Raw genomic sequence first — 17,512 nt, forward strand, 5'->3', positions numbered from 1 at the left:
TAAGTCATGTACAGTGTTCAGTTTACAGACCAGACCAATGACATTGAACTTCCCATGTCTCCCTTTCTGCCTCTGTCAGAGGAGCCTCCTCAGGACAAAGGGGCCATCCAGACCACCCAGTACAGCACCATCTCTCCCCCGGCATCGCCAGTCGTCGAGGAGGAACCCTTTGACACGTACTTTGAGGAGAAGGTACCCATTCCAGAAGATGCCAACCAGGTACTTATTATTTCCATAGTATTTATATAAACATAATGTGTCTTACATTAACGCATTTTGACCTGGGAACGATTCTACAAATGCCTTCTAAATCCTGACAGTTTTCTGAAAAACCCATGTTTCTATGTCAGTGGTTCTGACAAACGTTTTCATGTGAAGGACCACCAAAAATATATTTAATTGGCCGCCGACCCCCATCTGAAAATACGTTGTTCCAGGGACCCTCCCAGAAGCAATGATTTGAGTTAAAAAACGTTGGCTCTGAAAGAATATATATAAAGATTTGTGCCACATTTTCACGCTAAAGTACAACATAATGCTTAAAACACCAAAAAGGTGTTCCCGCCCAAAATGGGTTTAATCTACAACAGCGTATAACGCGGCAACATTTTTAATCCCCTCCCTAGCCAAGTGGATCAGATTTGGAGTTTGGGTAGTTCAAAACCCAACATTTTTAATCCCCTCCCTAGCCGAGTGGAGTCAGATTTGGAGTTTGGGTAGTTCAAAACCCAACATTTTTAATCCCCTCCCTAGCCGAGTGGATCAGATTTGGAGTTTGGGTAGTTTGTGTGTGTGTGTGTGTGTGTGTGTGTGTGTGTGTGTGTGTGTGTGTGTGTGTGTGTGTGTGTGTGTGTGTGTGTGTGTGTGTGTGTGTGTGTGTGTGTGTGTGTGTGTGTGTGTGTGTGTGTGTGTGTGTGTGTGTGTGTGTGTGTGTGTGTGTGTGTGTGTGTGTGTGTGTGTGTGTGTGTGTGTGTGTGTGTGTGTGTGTGTGTGTGTGTGTGTGTGTGTGTGTGTGTGTGTGTGTGTGTGTGTGTGTGTGTGTGTGTGTGTGTGTGTGTCGGAGCTGCCACTGCTTGTGCCCAAGGAGTGCTAAGTGACATGTGTGTTGTATCATGAGGACATATCCATGAGTTTGTGAATGTAACCTTTACTGCACCTAAAATATTTGTGTTCCTGTATGCTTTCCCTGTGTGTGGACATAAATAAATTGTTAAACTGTGTGTGTGTGTGTGTGTGTGTGTGTGTGTGTGTGGTCCAGATCTTTAGTTTCCGTAAGCTGTGGGCGTTCACTGGACCAGGGTTTCTCATGAGCATCGCCTACCTGGATCCAGGAAACATCGAGTCTGACCTGCAGTCTGGAGCTAAAGCAGGTTATAAGGTCAGTAGCCTGGAAACCCAGACAGGCTTTAAGGTCAGTCAGTGGTAGCCTGGAACCCAGACAGGCTTTAAGGTCAGTCAGTGGTAGCCTGGAAACCCAGACAGGCTTTAAGGTCAGTCAGTGGTAGCCTGGAAACCCAGACAGGCTTTAAGGTCAGTCAGTGGTAGCCTGGAACCCAGACAGGCTTTAAGGTCAGTCTGGAAACCCAGACAGGCTTTAATGTCAGTGGTAGCCTGGAAACCCAGACAGGCTTTAAGGTCAGTCTGGAAACCCAGACAGGCTTTAATGTCAGTGGTAGCCTGGAAACCCAGACAAGCTTTAAGGTCAGTCAGTGGTAGCCTGGAAACCCAGACAAGCTTTAAGGTCAGTCAGTGGTAGCCTGGGAAATCCCTGGGGAGCTATTGGTCTGGCACTCCTCAGTTTGAATTACGTTTCACTCACCCCAGAGTCGTGGGTGACCAATCAGAGCCCACTATTCAAAGTGATACCTTTTCGCTGTGACGTTGGAATTTGTTTGTAACCCCGCCCCCTTGGAAATAAGTCTTCCACACCGAAGTTCCTACGCAGTGATATTAGTGATATGGGGCTCCATTTTCGTCACCGCTAAAGCCCTTATCCCTAAACATCTTTGCCTTTTTTTTTACTATTTTGCAAAACATTTTTGAATAGTTCAAATGGCCAGTCTACAAGCTCACAACGTGAGCTTGTCTTTTTTTTAGCGGTGACGAAAATGGACTCCAAAATCGGGGCCAAAAATCAGGCATTGGTTGGTCTCTGTACAGCCTGTGTGTGAGTGTGACTGTTATTCTCTCTGTCTCTCTCTCTGTCTCTGTCTGTGTCTCTCTCTCTCTCTGTGTCTCTCTCTCTCTCTCTCTCTCTCTGTGTCTCTGTGTCTCTCTCTGTGTCTCTCTCTGTCTCTCTGTGTCTCTCTGTGTCTCTCCTTTCTCTCTGTCTCTCTCTGTCTCTCTGTGTCTCTCTCTCTCTCTCTCTGTCTCTCTCTCTGTCTCTCTCTCTCTGTCTCTCTCTCTGTGTCTCTCTGTCTCTCTCTGTGTCTCTCTCTGTCTCTCTCTGTCTCTGTCTCTGTCTCTGTCTCTCTCTCTGTCTCTGTCTCTGTCTCTCTCTGTCTCTGTCTCTCTCTGTCTCTGTGTCTCTCTGTCTCTCTCTGTCTCTGTCTCTGTCTCTCTCTGTCTCTGTCTCTGTCTCTGTCTCTCTCTCTGTCTCTCTGTGTCTCTCTCTCAGCTCCTATGGGTCCTGCTGGGGGCCACCATCATCGGGCTCCTCCTCCAGAGGCTGGCGGCCCGCCTGGGCGTGGTCACCGGCATGCACCTCGCCGAAGTTTGCAACCGGCAGTATCCCACCGTGAGATTCACCTTTCTTCTCCCTTTAAAAAGAAATGCATTCATACAGTAGGCCTAATAATAATAATAATGCATCCAATTTCAACACTGCTTTTGTCACTACTCAAAGTTGCGTTACATTAACGGAACAAAAAAAGAATAAAAAAACATTCAAATTTAAATTCAGAATGGGGGGGATTATAATTAGGCGGGGAATGCGAGTATGAAGAGGTGTGTTTTTGAACTGAGCAAAGGTGGGGGCGGCTTTAGTTTGATCTGGGATTGAGTTCCAAAGGGAGGGGTACCAACTGGGAAATCCCAGGCTGTCACCCCAGGTCCGTTAGCATCACCACCAGAGTTCATTCCACTTAACCCTCTCTGGCCAGTCACTAGAGTCGGCTGACATGGGAGCGACTTGTACACTTTTAAAAAGTGTTGCTCAGCGGTCCAGGCACCTTGGCTGGTAATCCAGTCTGGCAGTGTGCCGCTGGTTCCACTCCCGATCCTGACGGCCTTTACTGCATGTCACCCCCCCCCCCCATCTCTCTCCCCATTTCCTGTCAGCCTACTGTCTGTCCCTCCATAACAAATATAAAATAAAGGCGAAAGCCACAAATGAGCATTATGATCACAGTTGAGGAAAGCCATTCGTTCCCATTTGAAGTCTAATATTGGCAACACAGCTCGTCTCTGTGTGCTCAGTGCTTAGTCTGCACTTCCTGGAGATGGAGAACAATGCTGCACAGTGGAGGAAACTCTAGACATTGTGCCTTTTAACACCTACGGCCGCTTCCACGGTTCAGACCAGAATGTTGTGTCTTGTTTCACTAGTTTTTTTTATTTATTTATTTATTTTTATTTTATTAGCCCATTTTGACCTGAGATCAGATTCTAAAAATGTCTTCTACATCCTGACAGTTTTCTGAAAAAGCTATGTTTCTATGTCAGTGGTTCTTCGGATTTTTCAAAAATAGCAGACCTACAAGCTCGTAGCGCGCCACTTGGTGGCGCGCTATGAGCTTGTAGATCTGCTATTTTTCAATAGCTAAAGCATGACATAATGCTAACACCAAAAGGGGTTCCCGCCCAAAATGGGTTAATAACAAAATCAGTACAATTATGTAGATCTTGTTTCACTAGTTCAGTTCACTCTCACACAGGCCAGAATAAAGCAGCCTGGAATTCGTATCAAATAGCCTACTATCTGCCTCTATAGTCTTCTATGTCAGAAACCATAGAATCCCATTTGATTTTGTTCTGGAGCACATATCTGGGTCGTGTTCAATATTACATTCTGATTTAAATATGTTTAAGACCTCATTGTTTTTATGGACCAGATGTCTAGTATGCAGAAGAAACAAGTCTGTGTGGTTGTGCATGTAAAGCCTCCTATAGCCTCTCTTACCCTACACCTCCCCCTGGTGGAATTATAGGATGCCTACTTATGCAATTTTAAGACCACAGTCTAGACATTAATACAAAACAATATCTTGTGGCTTGACGGACGGGGCTACATTCGTATTTATTGGACGCTTTAATCGCTTTGTAATTATTTACAGTTGAATATTTAAAGCTGCTATAAGCAATAATATATCAAAATTTAAATTAGCTTTTTTTATATTCAGGCCATCAAACAGTAAAACGCTCCCCCCAAAAATGTCAGGAGGTAGACATGCAAATCAACCAATGACAAAACTTCTAGGAAAATCTTTGAATGCAGATTGCGGCCCCTAGATGTGTCACAGAGACTACATTTTGTTTGGGAGCGTTCTACCCATTGCTGGCTGTCTGAATACCAAAAAAAGGGTAATTAAAAAACGTTGACATATTATTGCTTATAGCAGCTTTATTGTGATTATTTGTCTCTCTCTCTCTCTCTCTCTCTCTCTCTCTCTCTCTCTCTCAGGTCCCACGCATTCTCCTTTGGCTCATGGTGGAACTGGCCATCATTGGCTCAGACATGCAGGAGGTCATTGGCTGTGCCATAGCCTTCAATCTGCTTTCAGTGGGCAGGTACTGTACTGTACTGTACTGTACTGTACTGTACTGTACTGTACATCTACCCTGCTGCTTGTCAGGGTATTGCACGAAAAATGCTTGTCTACTACCTTTTTTTCACTTTTTTTCACTGACAAACGAAATAAAACGTAATAAACAAAACTAAGCGATGATGACTAAAGACTATACATTTAACAATTTAATGACAATGATGACTAAAGACTATACATTTAACAATTTAATTACTCTAAAACAGCTATCTCTTAGAATGAAAACCTTCAATATTCAGACTGTATTAATATGGGATAAACAAACAAAGAATACACAAACTAAATCAAACGTATTTTCTCATTTTCTGCCGTTTTTACAATTGTGGGGCTTTATTTCCAGCAGCAGTCACATATATTGACAACTTCGTCAACACATAAAAACTATATTAAAATGTTAGGGAGGGAGAAGAGTGGAGAAGAGATCCAGTAGAACTAAAAGATAAGTCATTTTATGTTAGGATGTTGCGCTCTGAAAATAGCCGATCTACAAGGTCACAACGTTGTGAGCTTGTAGGCCGGCTATTTTCAGCATGCAACCAATATAAAATCGGGCCTTATGAGTGACACCTTCAAGGCCCGCCAAAATGCATTTTTGTTGACAAAATCAACTGTAGATTTAGTTGAGTTATATTTGGTCGATTAAAACTAGACTAAATCTGAAATATTTCGAATTATTGAAACGAAATGATATTTGACTCAAAACACTACGACTAAAACTAAATCAAAATGTGTTGTCAAAATGAACACTGTTGCAATGTCTGAAAATCTACATTAATTGAGTACAATCTGTGTGTTTTAATTTGAGTTTGTTTCTCTCCTCAGGATACCACTGTGGGCAGGTGTGCTCATCACCATCATCGACACGTTCGTGTTCCTCTTCCTGGACAAGTATGGTATGTGATTCCTCCGTGATTGCAGGGTCTGATCAAAGCATTTTAGGACTTTGCCTTTTTTCCTCCCCAAATAATTATACATATGTGACCCCTTCCAGTATTTTAACCCATAAGTCGGCTCTAATGAAACTCCACAATAGACCAAAATACCCTTTTTTTTGTGGTTTTCGTTTTACTCGCATTAACACAGTTGGAATGTTAAAGAATGTTTTTATTCCATCAGAAAGTCGTTTTAGTGTCATTAAGTCGTTGTAATTGGTAATTAAAGATTATTTGCGTATTTTGGGGGTGTGAACATTCCTGCACGTATTTACATAGAGTCGTTTTGATTGGTAGCTATCTTTGTTCTCCAGCTCAAGCCGCCCAGATTAGTTGCAGTGTTTCTGTGACAGGTCGTAATGAGCCGCCAGGTGATATGCAGTTGTCGCAACAATCCTACCACGTTTAGAAGCAATGTTGAAATTCTTCGTCTGTAAGTTGATAAGAACCCGACGGAAAAGCAGCCATTATTTGACTTTTTTGATCGGATCGGTATCGGCAATTTCAAGATGGCAAGTTTCGATTTGTCCAAACAGTGGCTTCTACATACATATGTGACCGCGTCTGGCAAATAGGGCCTCATCTTGACCAGATTAATTTTAATTTTAGATTATTAAAGTACAGAATGTAAGCTTTCATATGATGTATCATTCAATTAAATTGGAAAATATTTGAAGGAGATATGACCATTTTAAAATGATTGTGCCGTTTTACCCAAAGCTGAGAAAATCCCCTTTGAATGTTCACAACATTTCAACACCTAGAGCTGGCTAGCCTACTTTGACTTATAAATGTATACATTTAATTTGCCCAAATCAATAATCAATAATCTGTTGAAAAAAAACGAAAATCACAAAAAATTATCATCATTATAGGCGAGATGAGGACCATTTTGCTAGACCTGGTCACAAATGTAGGAAGAAAGAAAAAGTGCCCATTCTTGCCCTGATGAAGACCGGTTAGGTCGAAACATGTTGGCAGGTGCCTTTTTAATTTAACCCATTTAGGCCTGACGTCGAAATTTAAAAAATGTCTTCTAAAGTCTGACAGTTTTCTGAAATGCCTCATGTTTCTGTATCAGTGGTGCTCAATATTTCATGTCAAGGACCCCAAAAATGATATGTAATTGGCCACCGACCCCCATCTGAAAATATGGGGGTTGTTCCAGGAACCCCTCAGAAGCAAAGATTTGAGTTAAAACGTTCACTCTGAAAGAATATATATATTCAAAGATTTGTGCCACATTTTCACGATTTTTCAAAAATAGCAGACCTACAAGCTCATAGCGTGGCACTCGGTGCAGGTACACACCAAAGGAAGTGTCAGTAAAATCAAAACCTCTTTTCCATTTAGACCCGAGGACGATTCTACAAAATTCTGAAAAACCTATGTTTCTCTGTCAGTGGTTCTCAAACTATTTCATGTCAAGGACCCCCAGAATCATATGTATTTGGCCTCCGACCCCCATCTGAAAATATGTAGTTCCAGGGACTCGGTGCCACGCTATGAGCTTGTAGATCTGCTATTTTTCAATAGCTAAAGTATAACATAATGCTTAAAACACCAAAAGGGGTTCCCGCCCAAAATGGGTTAAAAGACCTAATGGGTGATTCGACCCCTAGGTAGTACGTCACGTCTTAGAATGTTTTGATCAGCCCTCATAATATACCAGCATTTAGCTTCAGTTTGTCTCGGCTTTAGAAATGTCTTCTCTAAAGTTTAGCGTGGTATTCATTTCATTGTAGGTCTAAGGAAACTTGAAGCTTTCTTTGGCTTCCTCATCACCATCATGGCGGTCAGTTTTGGTTATGAGGTAAGTGTTAACTTTACTTCCATTCAAAAGTTTAAACTGTGTGGTGTTTGAGAGTCTACTGTATATACATTTCCCTTAGGGCCCGTACACGTGGTAGGACTTGGTAGGAGAAGTTGTCGGGGAGTCAAGAAAGAGTCTCTTTTTAAATCGGCTGTCATAATATCTTTGTGGTTTTCACACGATACGATTGATTACCGACAAGGTGATCAGTCACACACTGCAAGATTTGACTAGGATGCGATACATACGTTTGTTGTTATTCCAATTCATTTTAACCGACGTCTAGGGAGTGCAAGGCTCCCGTGATATATGTGCGAGAGCGAGACGGGACGCTAACGATTTTTCATTCAATAATTATCTGCGTCTCTCCTGCATGTGACACACACACACACACACACTGGCTGTAACTCGGATCTTCTCTCGGTGCGGTCGCAACCCCGTTCATACTGTATGAATGATGTCCAGTCCAGTCAAGCTCCATCATTCATAGTTTTCAGGAGGAAAAAGGGGACGTGGAAAAGGAATGGGCCAAGAGAAATATCAAAGATATTAACATGTATACGTGCATGCATAAAACAAAAAGCATAGCTATGTACAAGAAAAGTAGGAGCACATCGGTAAGTTCTAAAGGGATCGTATGTCTATCTACGTATGTGTACTCCTGGCGGTGTGAATAAATAAAGACTAAAAACAATGTGGCGATATAGCGGAGCTCAGAAAGAAGACGTTTTTTTTGCTCCCAGTCTCTGCCCTTTCTGTGTCAGGATGTGATTCCCATGTCTTTCTCATGAGTGTGAATGACTGTCTCATCTTTTCCGTAGTATGTCTTGGTCGCCCCGGACCAGGGAGAGCTGCTGAAGGGCATGTTATGACTGTCTCATCTTTCCCTAGTATGTCTTGGTCGCCCCGGACCAGGGAGAGCTGCTGAAGGGCATGTTATGACTGTCTCATCTTTTCCGTAGTATGTCTTGGTCGCCCCGGACCAGGGAGAGCTGCTGAAGGGCATGTTATGACTGTCTCATCTTTCCCTAGTATGTCTTGGTCGCCCCGGACCAGGGAGAGCTGCTGAAGGGCATGTTATGACTGTCTCATCTTTCCCTAGTATGTCTTGGTCGCCCCGGACCAGGGAGAGCTGCTGAAGGGCATGTTATGACTGTCTCATCTTTCCCTAGTATGTCTTGGTCGCCCCGGACCAGGGAGAGCTGCTGAAGGGCATGTTATGACTGTCTCATCTTTCCCTAGTATGTCTTGGTCGCCCCGGACCAGGGAGAGCTGCTGAAGGGCATGTTATGACTGTCTCATCTTTCCCTAGTATGTCTTGGTCGCCCCGGACCAGGGAGAGCTGCTGAAGGGCATGTTATGACTGTCTCATCTTTCCCTAGTATGTCTTGGTCGCCCCGGACCAGGGAGAGCTGCTGAAGGGCATGTTATGACTGTCTCATCTTTCCCTAGTATGTCTTGGTCGCCCCGGACCAGGGAGAGCTGCTGAAGGGCATGTTATGACTGTCTCATCTTTTCCCTAGTATGTCTTGGTCGCCCCGGACCAGGGAGAGCTGCTGAAGGGCATGTTATGACTGTCTCATCTTTCCCTAGTATGTCTTGGTCGCCCCGGACCAGGGAGAGCTGCTGAAGGGCATGTTATGACTGTCTCATCTTTCCCTAGTATGTCTTGGTCGCCCCGGACCAGGGAGAGCTGCTGAAGGGCATGTTATGACTGTCTCATCTTTCCCTAGTATGTCTTGGTCGCCCCGGACCAGGGAGAGCATGTTTCTGGTATATCAGAGTGTGAATGACTGTCTCATCTTTCCCTAGTATGTCTTGGTCGCCCCGGACCAGGGAGAGCTGCTGAAGGGCATGTTATGACTGTCTCATCTTTTCCGTAGTATGTCTTGGTCGCCCCGGACCAGGGAGAGCATGTTTCTGGTATATCAGAGTGTGAATGACTGTCTCATCTTTCCCTAGTATGTCTTGGTCGCCCCGGACCAGGGAGAGCTGCTGAAGGGCATGTTATGACTGTCTCATCTTTCCCTAGTATGTCTTGGTCGCCCCGGACCAGGGAGAGCTGCTGAAGGGCATGTTATGACTGTCTCATCTTTCCCTAGTATGTCTTGGTCGCCCCGGACCAGGGAGAGCTGCTGAAGGGCATGTTATGACTGTCTCATCTTTCCCTAGTATGTCTTGGTCGCCCCGGACCAGGGAGAGCTGCTGAAGGGCATGTTATGACTGTCTCATCTTTCCCTAGTATGTCTTGGTCGCCCCGGACCAGGTAGAGCTGCTGAAGGGCATGTTATGACTGTCTCATCTTTCCCTAGTATGTCTTGGTCGCCCCGGACCAGGGAGAGCTGCTGAAGGGCATGTTATGACTGTCTCATCTTTCCCTAGTATGTCTTGGTCGCCCCGGACCAGGGAGAGCTGCTGAAGGGCATGTTATGACTGTCTCATCTTTCCCTAGTATGTCTTGGTCGCCCCGGACCAGGGAGAGCTGCTGAAGGGCATGTTATGACTGTCTCATCTTTCCCTAGTATGTCTTGGTCGCCCCGGACCAGGGAGAGCTGCTGAAGGGCATGTTATGACTGTCTCATCTTTCCCTAGTATGTCTTGGTCGCCCCGGACCAGGGAGAGCTGCTGAAGGGCATGTTATGACTGTCTCATCTTTCCCTAGTATGTCTTGGTCGCCCCGGACCAGGGAGAGCTGCTGAAGGGCATGTTATAACTGTCTCATCTTTCCCTAGTATGTCTTGGTCGCCCCGGACCAGGGAGAGCTGCTGAAGGGCATGTTATAACTGTCTCATCTTTTCCGTAGTATGTCTTGGTCGCCCCGGACCAGGGAGAGCTGCTGAAGGGCATGTTTCTGGTATATCAGAGTGTGAATGACTGTCTCATCTTTCCCTAGTATGTCTTGGTCGCCCCGGACCAGGGAGAGCTGCTGAAGGGCATGTTTCTTCCGTACTGCGAGGGCTGTAAATCTGCTCAGTTGGTGCAGGCGGTGGGCATCGTGGGAGCCGTCATCATGCCCCATAACATCTACCTGCACTCAGCACTGGTCAAGGTGAGGAAATAAAAGAATATAAATCATGATATCATGGCTTTTTTCCAGTTTTTCATGTGTCTATGAGGTGACAGTACTTCATTAGACACCCTGGAGTCGTTTTTATGTGCAATGGTGCATTAACGTTGTATTTAGGGTTTCTTCCTGGAGGCTGAACCCTTGATAGTCAAACGGGCCAATGAAATAAACAGTAAAATAGTGTCATCACACTATCAGCCCCTCCCATAACCCCTCCCCCTTTAACATACAACAACAGCTGTGGGTGCGGCTTCAGTTCAGGTGGATCACCACCCATCACCACCCACCAGGCAAACCAGGCATACTTAATTAACTGGTGGGCGTGTCCACATAAAAGCATGATTTTAACAAATACTGTACACTTTTTGGAAAAAGTTCTTCCACGAAAAAAATAGTGGCACTCCATCTTTAATTGCTTCAACTTAAAGATGGAGTGCCATGATTTTTTTCCACCCTAAAACATGATCATCAGGTAGTATTATAATATAAGGAGGAAGAACGTTTTTTCCAAAAAGTGTACAGTATTTGTTAAAATCATGCTTTTATGTGGACACGCCCACCAGTTCATTAAGTATGCCTGGTAGGTGGTGATCCACCTGAACTGAAGCCGCACCCACAGCTGTAGTTGTATGATAAAGGGGGAGGGGGTTAGGGGAGGGGCTGATAGTGTGATGTCACTATATTACTGTTTATTTCATTGGCCTGTTTGACTATGAAGGGTTCAGCCTCCAGGAAGAAACCCTAAATACAAAGTTAATGCACCATTGCACATAAAAACGACTCCAGGGTGTCTAATGAAGTACTGTCACCTCACACATGAAAAACTGGAAAAATACAACAATTGTGGCACTCCATCTTTAACTTAAGTGTGTTCATCTTTATCCTCTCGCCTTCTAGTCTCGGGCGATCGACCGAGGTAACAAGAAGGAAGTAACAGAGGCCAACAAGTACTACTTCATCGAGGCGACCATCGCTCTCTTCATCTCCTTCCTCATCAACGTGTTTGTTGTAGCTGTGTTCGCCTCAGCTTTCTACAATAAAACCAACATGGAAGTGGTGGGTGCATATTTAATATACTGTAACATTGGAATAATTGCTGTTTAGGCTTGGATTATCCATGCTTAACCCATTCTGGGCGGGAACCCCTTTTGGTGCATTATGTTGTACTTTAGCTGTTGAAAAATAGCAGATCTACAAGCACTCGGTGCCGCGCTACGAGATTGTAGGTCTGCTATTTTTGAAAAATCGTGAAAATGTGCCTGAAATCTTTGAATATATTACGTTACAGAGTGAGTTTTTAACTCAAATATTTGCTACTGGGAGGGTCCCTGGAACAACATATTTTCAGACGGGGGGTCGGCGGCCAATGTCATATATATATTTGGGGGTCCTTGACATGAATATGTTTGAGAACGACTGTCAGGATTTAGAAGACATATTTTAAATTTCGACATCAGGCCTAAATGGTTATGCCCTAATTTATAAGTTAACAGTACTATTGTACAATGGTGTCACATGCTGAATACAGCCCACTTACAAGCTCGGAGCGTGTTGAATCGCGGTGCGTTGTCAGTTTATAAATTGTACTTTACTTTATTTGTTTATTTCGATGGGACAATGCCTAGATACACCGGATATAGCAAAGATGCTAATTTTCAATTCGCAGTCCCCACACAAAATGGTGTACTACTAGACTACGTCTTCGGACATTTTGTCCAAAATAGGGATTCCCGAGTTGAAAGTGTTTAACCCATTCTGGGCGGGAACCCCTTTTGGTGTTTTAAACATTATGTTATAATTTAGCTATTGAAAAATAGCAGACCTACAAGCTCGTAGCGCGCCACTGAGTGGCGCGCTACGAGCTTGTAGGTCTGCTATTTTTGAAAAATCTTGAAAATGTGCCTCAAATTTGGAATATATTTTTTAACTCAAATCTTTGCTTCTGGAGGGTCCATGGAACAACATATTTTCAGATGGGGGGGGGGGGGGGGTCTCGGAGGCCAATTAATTACAGATCATTTTTGGGGTCCTTGCCATGAAATATTGAGTGATATAGGCCTAGAAACATAGGTATTTCAGAAAACTGTCAGGATTTAGAAGACCTTTTTTACAGGCCTAAATGGGTTAATGAAAGGTGTATCTGTATTGGGGTTTATCTGATGATAATTGTTTATTCCATGTTGGTTCAGAATGAAATGTGCAACCAAACGGGCAGCCCTCACACGGACCTGTTTCCTCTCAACAACAACACGCTAGAGGTGGACATCTACAAAGGGGTAAATATGCACCATAAATACCACTGTTGTTTTTGGCAGCAGATTTTAGTTTTAGTCATTATTCTCTTGAATAGTTTTCACTTAGTTTCAGTCACATTTTAGTCACCTGGAATGTTTTAGTGTTGGTCTAGTTTTAGTCGACTAAATATCATAAGATTCTAGTCGACTAAAATCTATTTTGGCGGTGCCTTGATGCCGTCGTAATGACAGTTTTTACACTTGCTGAAAATAGCCGATCTACAAGCCTTTTTATAAGCTTTATTTTTTATGAACCCTACAAATAAAAAAATCTTCCCCCCAAGGGGGTACCTAAGCCAAAAAAGTTTGGGAACCCGTGATGTAGATGATTAACAATAACCCTTATTAACTTTTGAGAGTTATTAACTCACACACACAGTCACTCACACTCCTCTCAGTCATGCAGCTATACAGACACATCCCAGGCACACTTTGGTAGGCCTATAGCCCTGTCCTGTTTGGATGACAATATTGCCTTTCCAACAGATTTTCATTAAAAAAAAAGAAAGAAAGAGCGATGATTTCGGGTCCTATTAACGATTAATTGGACCCATCCCTACCATCTATCAATCTCTGCCTTCTGATTTGTATGCTGTGTTCTCTGGGTGTTTTGCAGGGAGTGGTGCTGGGCTGTTTCTTCGGCCCTGCTGCGCTCTACATCTGGGCCATCGGCATCCTGGCTGCTGGGCAGAGCTCCACCATGACGGGCACTTACTCTGGGCAGTTTGTCATGGAGGTACAGTACTACACTACACTTACTCTGGGCAGTTTGTCATGGAGGTACAGTACTACACTACACTTACTCTGGGCAGTTTGTCATGGAGGTACAGTACTACACTACACTTACTCTGGGCAGTTTGTCATGGAGGTACAGTACTACACTACACTTACTCTGGGCAGTTTGTCATGGAGGTACAGTACTACACTACACTTACTCTGGGCAGTTTGTCATGGAGGTACAGTACTACACTACACTTACTCTGGGCAGTTTGTCATGGAGGTACAGTACTACACTACACTTACTCTGGGCAGTTTGTCATGGAGGTACAGTACTACACTACACTTACTCTGGGCAGTTTGTCATGGAGGTACAGTACTACACTACACTTACTCTGGGCAGTTTGTCATGGAGGTACAGTACTACACTACACTTACTCTGGGCAGTTTGTCATGGAGGTACAGTACTACACTACACTTACTCTGGGCAGTTTGTCATGGAGGTACAGTACTACACTACACTTACTCTGGGCAGTTTGTCATGGAGGTACAGTACTACACTACACTTACTCTGGGCAGTTTGTCATGGAGGTACAGTACTACACTACACTTACTCTGGGCAGTTTGTCATGGAGGTACAGTACTACACTACACTTACTCTGGGCAGTTTGTCATGGAGGTACAGTACTACACTACACTTACTCTGGGCAGTTTGTCATGGAGGTACAGTACTACACTACACTTACTCTGGGCAGTTTGTCATGGAGGTACAGTACTACACTACACTTACTCTGGGCAGTTTGTCATGGAGGTACAGTACTACACTACACTTACTCTGGGCAGTTTGTCATGGAGGTACAGTACTACACTACACTTACTCTGGGCAGTTTGTCATGGAGGTACAGTACTACACTACACTTACTCTGGGCAGTTTGTCATGGAGGTACAGTACTACACTACACTTACTCTGGGCAGTTTGTCATGGAGGTACAGTACTACACTACACTTACTCTGGGCAGTTTGTCATGGAGGTACAGTACTACACTACACTTACTCTGGGCAGTTTGTCATGGAGGTACAGTACTACACTACACTTACTCTGGGCAGTTTGTCATGGAGGTACAGTACTACACTACACTTACTCTGGGCAGTTTGTCATGGAGGTACAGTACTACACTACACTTACTCTGGGCAGTTTGTCATGGAGGTACAGTACTACACTACACTTACTCTGGGCAGTTTGTCATGGAGGTACAGTACTACACTACACTTACTCTGGGCAGTTTGTCATGGAGGTACAGTACTACACTACACTTACTCTGGGCAGTTTGTCATGGAGGTACAGTACTACACTACACTTACTCTGGGCAGTTTGTCATGGAGGTACAGTACTACACTACACTTACTCTGGGCAGTTTGTCATGGAGGTACAGTACTACACTACACTTACTCTGGGCAGTTTGTCATGGAGGTACAGTACTACACTACACTTACTCTGGGCAGTTTGTCATGGAGGTACAGTACTACACTACACTTACTCTGGGCAGTTTGTCATGGAGGTACAGTACTACACTACACTTACTCTGGGCAGTTTGTCATGGAGGTACAGTACTACACTACACTTACTCTGGGCAGTTTGTCATGGAGGTACAGTACTACACTACACTTACTCTGGGCAGTTTGTCATGGAGGTACAGTACTACACTACACTTACTCTGGGCAGTTTGTCATGGAGGTACAGTACTACACTACACTTACTCTGGGCAGTTTGTCATGGAGGTACAGTACTACACTACACTTACTCTGGGCAGTTTGTCATGGAGGTACAGTACTACACTACACTTACTCTGGGCAGTTTGTCATGGAGGTACAGTACTACACTACACTTACTCTGGGCAGTTTGTCATGGAGGTACAGTACTACACTACACTTACTCTGGGCAGTTTGTCATGGAGGTACAGTACTACACTACACTTACTCTGGGCAGTTTGTCATGGAGGTACAGTACTACACTACACTTACTCTGGGCAGTTTGTCATGGAGGTACAGTACTACACTACACTTACTCTGGGCAGTTTGTCATGGAGGTACAGTACTACACTACACTTACTCTGGGCAGTTTGTCATGGAGGTAATACACTACAGCAACGCCCCGTTTGTATAGTTGTCAGTGTGTCCGTACACAGACAAATATGTCCGTGGCAAAGTCTTTTAGATTTGCTTTTTTTACACACCATTATGATGTTCTTATTTTAGTGAATGTCAAGCTCTCTGTGAGCTTGTAGATCTGTTTTTTTGGCTATTTTGGGCCAAAAGTGCCCTCTTATGGGATTTCAGCCCCTGCCTCTCTAACACTCTCTGCACGTGCCTAGCTCATATGTAACTCCCTCAGGGCTTTCTGAACCTGCGTGGGTCCTGTTTCGCCCCTCAAATGTAACTTGTTTCCCTCAGGGCTTTCTGAACCTGCGTGGGTCCTGTTTCGCCCCTCAAATGTAACTTGTTTCCCTCAGGGCTTTCTGAACCTGCGTGGGTCCTGTTTCGCCCCTCAAATGTAACTTGTTTCCCTCAGGGCTTTCTGAACCTGCGTGGGTCCTGTTTCGCCCCTCAAATGTAACTTGTTTCCCTCAGGGCATTCTGAACCTGCATTGGTCCCGTTTCGCCCTGAAATGTAACTTGTTTCCCTCAGGGCTTTCTGAACCTGCATTGGTCCCGTTTCGCCCCTCAAATGTAACTTGTTTTCCCTCAGGGCTTTCTGAACCTGCATTGGTCACGTTTTGCCCCTCAAATGTAACTTGTTTTCCCTCAGGGCTTTCTGAACCTGCGTGGGTCCTGTTTCGCCCCTCAAATGTAACTTGTTTCCCTCAGGGCTTTCTGAACCTGCGTGGGTCCCGTTTCGCCCCTCAAATGTAACTTGTTTTCCCTCAGGGCTTTCTGAACCTGCATTGGTCACGTTTCGCCCCTCAAATGTAACTTGTTTCCCTCAGGGCTTTCTGAACCTGCGTGGGTCCTGTTTCGCCCCTCAAATGTAACTTGTTTCCCTCAGGGCTTTCTGAACCTGCGTGGGTCCCGTTTCGCCCCTCAAATGTAACTTGTTTTCCCTCAGGGCTTTCTGAACCTGCGTGGGTCCCGTTTCGCCCCTCAAATGTAACTCGTTTTCCCTCAGGGCTTTCTGAACCTGCGTTGGTCGCGTTTCGCCCGCGTGCTGCTGACCCGCTCCATCGCCATCACGCCGACCCTCCTGGTGGCCATCTTCCAGGATGTGCAACACCTGACCGGCATGAACGACTTCCTCAACGTGCTACAGAGCATGCAGGTGAGGATCGACAGATCGTGTAGATTTGCTTTTTTTTTTTTTTTTTAAGAAACCGTGAAAATGTGTGCAAATCTTTTAATTCCCGGTACATACGTTGTTTAAATCGAACATTCTTTTGCTCAAATCTTTGCTTCTGGGGGGGGGGGGTCGCTGGAACAAGTACAGTATATGACGTTATTGACGTAATTAATCGAAAAATCCCCCACTACCGTTACGTAATTGATGTAATTTTTTTTTTACACAAAAACATTTTTGGCATTCAAATATTCAAATATGTCGTCTAGAGCTGGCAGAAGGACCTGAAAAGCTGCTATAAGGGGGTTAAGAACTGAGGCAGATTCTACATTATGCCTTCAAAAACATTAAAAAATAGCAGATGTACAAGCTCACAGGGCGGCATTAAGTGACGCGCTTGTGAGCTTGTACATCTGCTGTTTTTGCATGGCCAACGCTAAAATCTAAAATGACACGGATGCTTTTCACATTTGGGGCTTCACCTTTTTTATTTTTGGTTACAGGAAATATAAATACTGTTATACTCTCTAAAGCCCTCTGTAATTCAGTACCCAAGTCCTCAATCGATGCCAAACCTTGCTTTCTATCGCTAAGCCTG

The 17,512-nt window shown here is 44.4% G+C and overlaps 1 protein-coding gene across 2 annotated transcripts in view; it reads left to right on the forward strand.

The window, feature by feature from the left end:
• The window catches only part of LOC306930334 (natural resistance-associated macrophage protein 2-like), a 50,206-nt gene that overhangs the window by 11,874 nt on the left and 20,820 nt on the right, over positions 1-17,512 (forward strand). For both annotated transcript variants that reach the window (XM_079511254.1, XM_079511255.1), the window contains exons 3-13: positions 80-219; positions 1,259-1,378; positions 2,618-2,737; positions 4,622-4,728; positions 5,586-5,656; positions 7,441-7,508; positions 10,402-10,557; positions 11,473-11,631; positions 12,765-12,851; positions 13,486-13,605; positions 16,750-16,899. In XM_079511254.1, the coding sequence (XP_079367380.1) occupies positions 80-219; positions 1,259-1,378; positions 2,618-2,737; positions 4,622-4,728; positions 5,586-5,656; positions 7,441-7,508; positions 10,402-10,557; positions 11,473-11,631; positions 12,765-12,851; positions 13,486-13,605; positions 16,750-16,899 (1,298 nt within the window). The remainder of the gene's footprint in view (positions 1-79; positions 220-1,258; positions 1,379-2,617; positions 2,738-4,621; positions 4,729-5,585; positions 5,657-7,440; positions 7,509-10,401; positions 10,558-11,472; positions 11,632-12,764; positions 12,852-13,485; positions 13,606-16,749; positions 16,900-17,512) is intronic.

This window comes from Electrona antarctica (assembly GCF_951216825.1).
Source record: "Electrona antarctica genome assembly, chromosome: 9".
Classification (NCBI taxonomy): domain Eukaryota; kingdom Metazoa; phylum Chordata; class Actinopteri; order Myctophiformes; family Myctophidae; genus Electrona; species Electrona antarctica.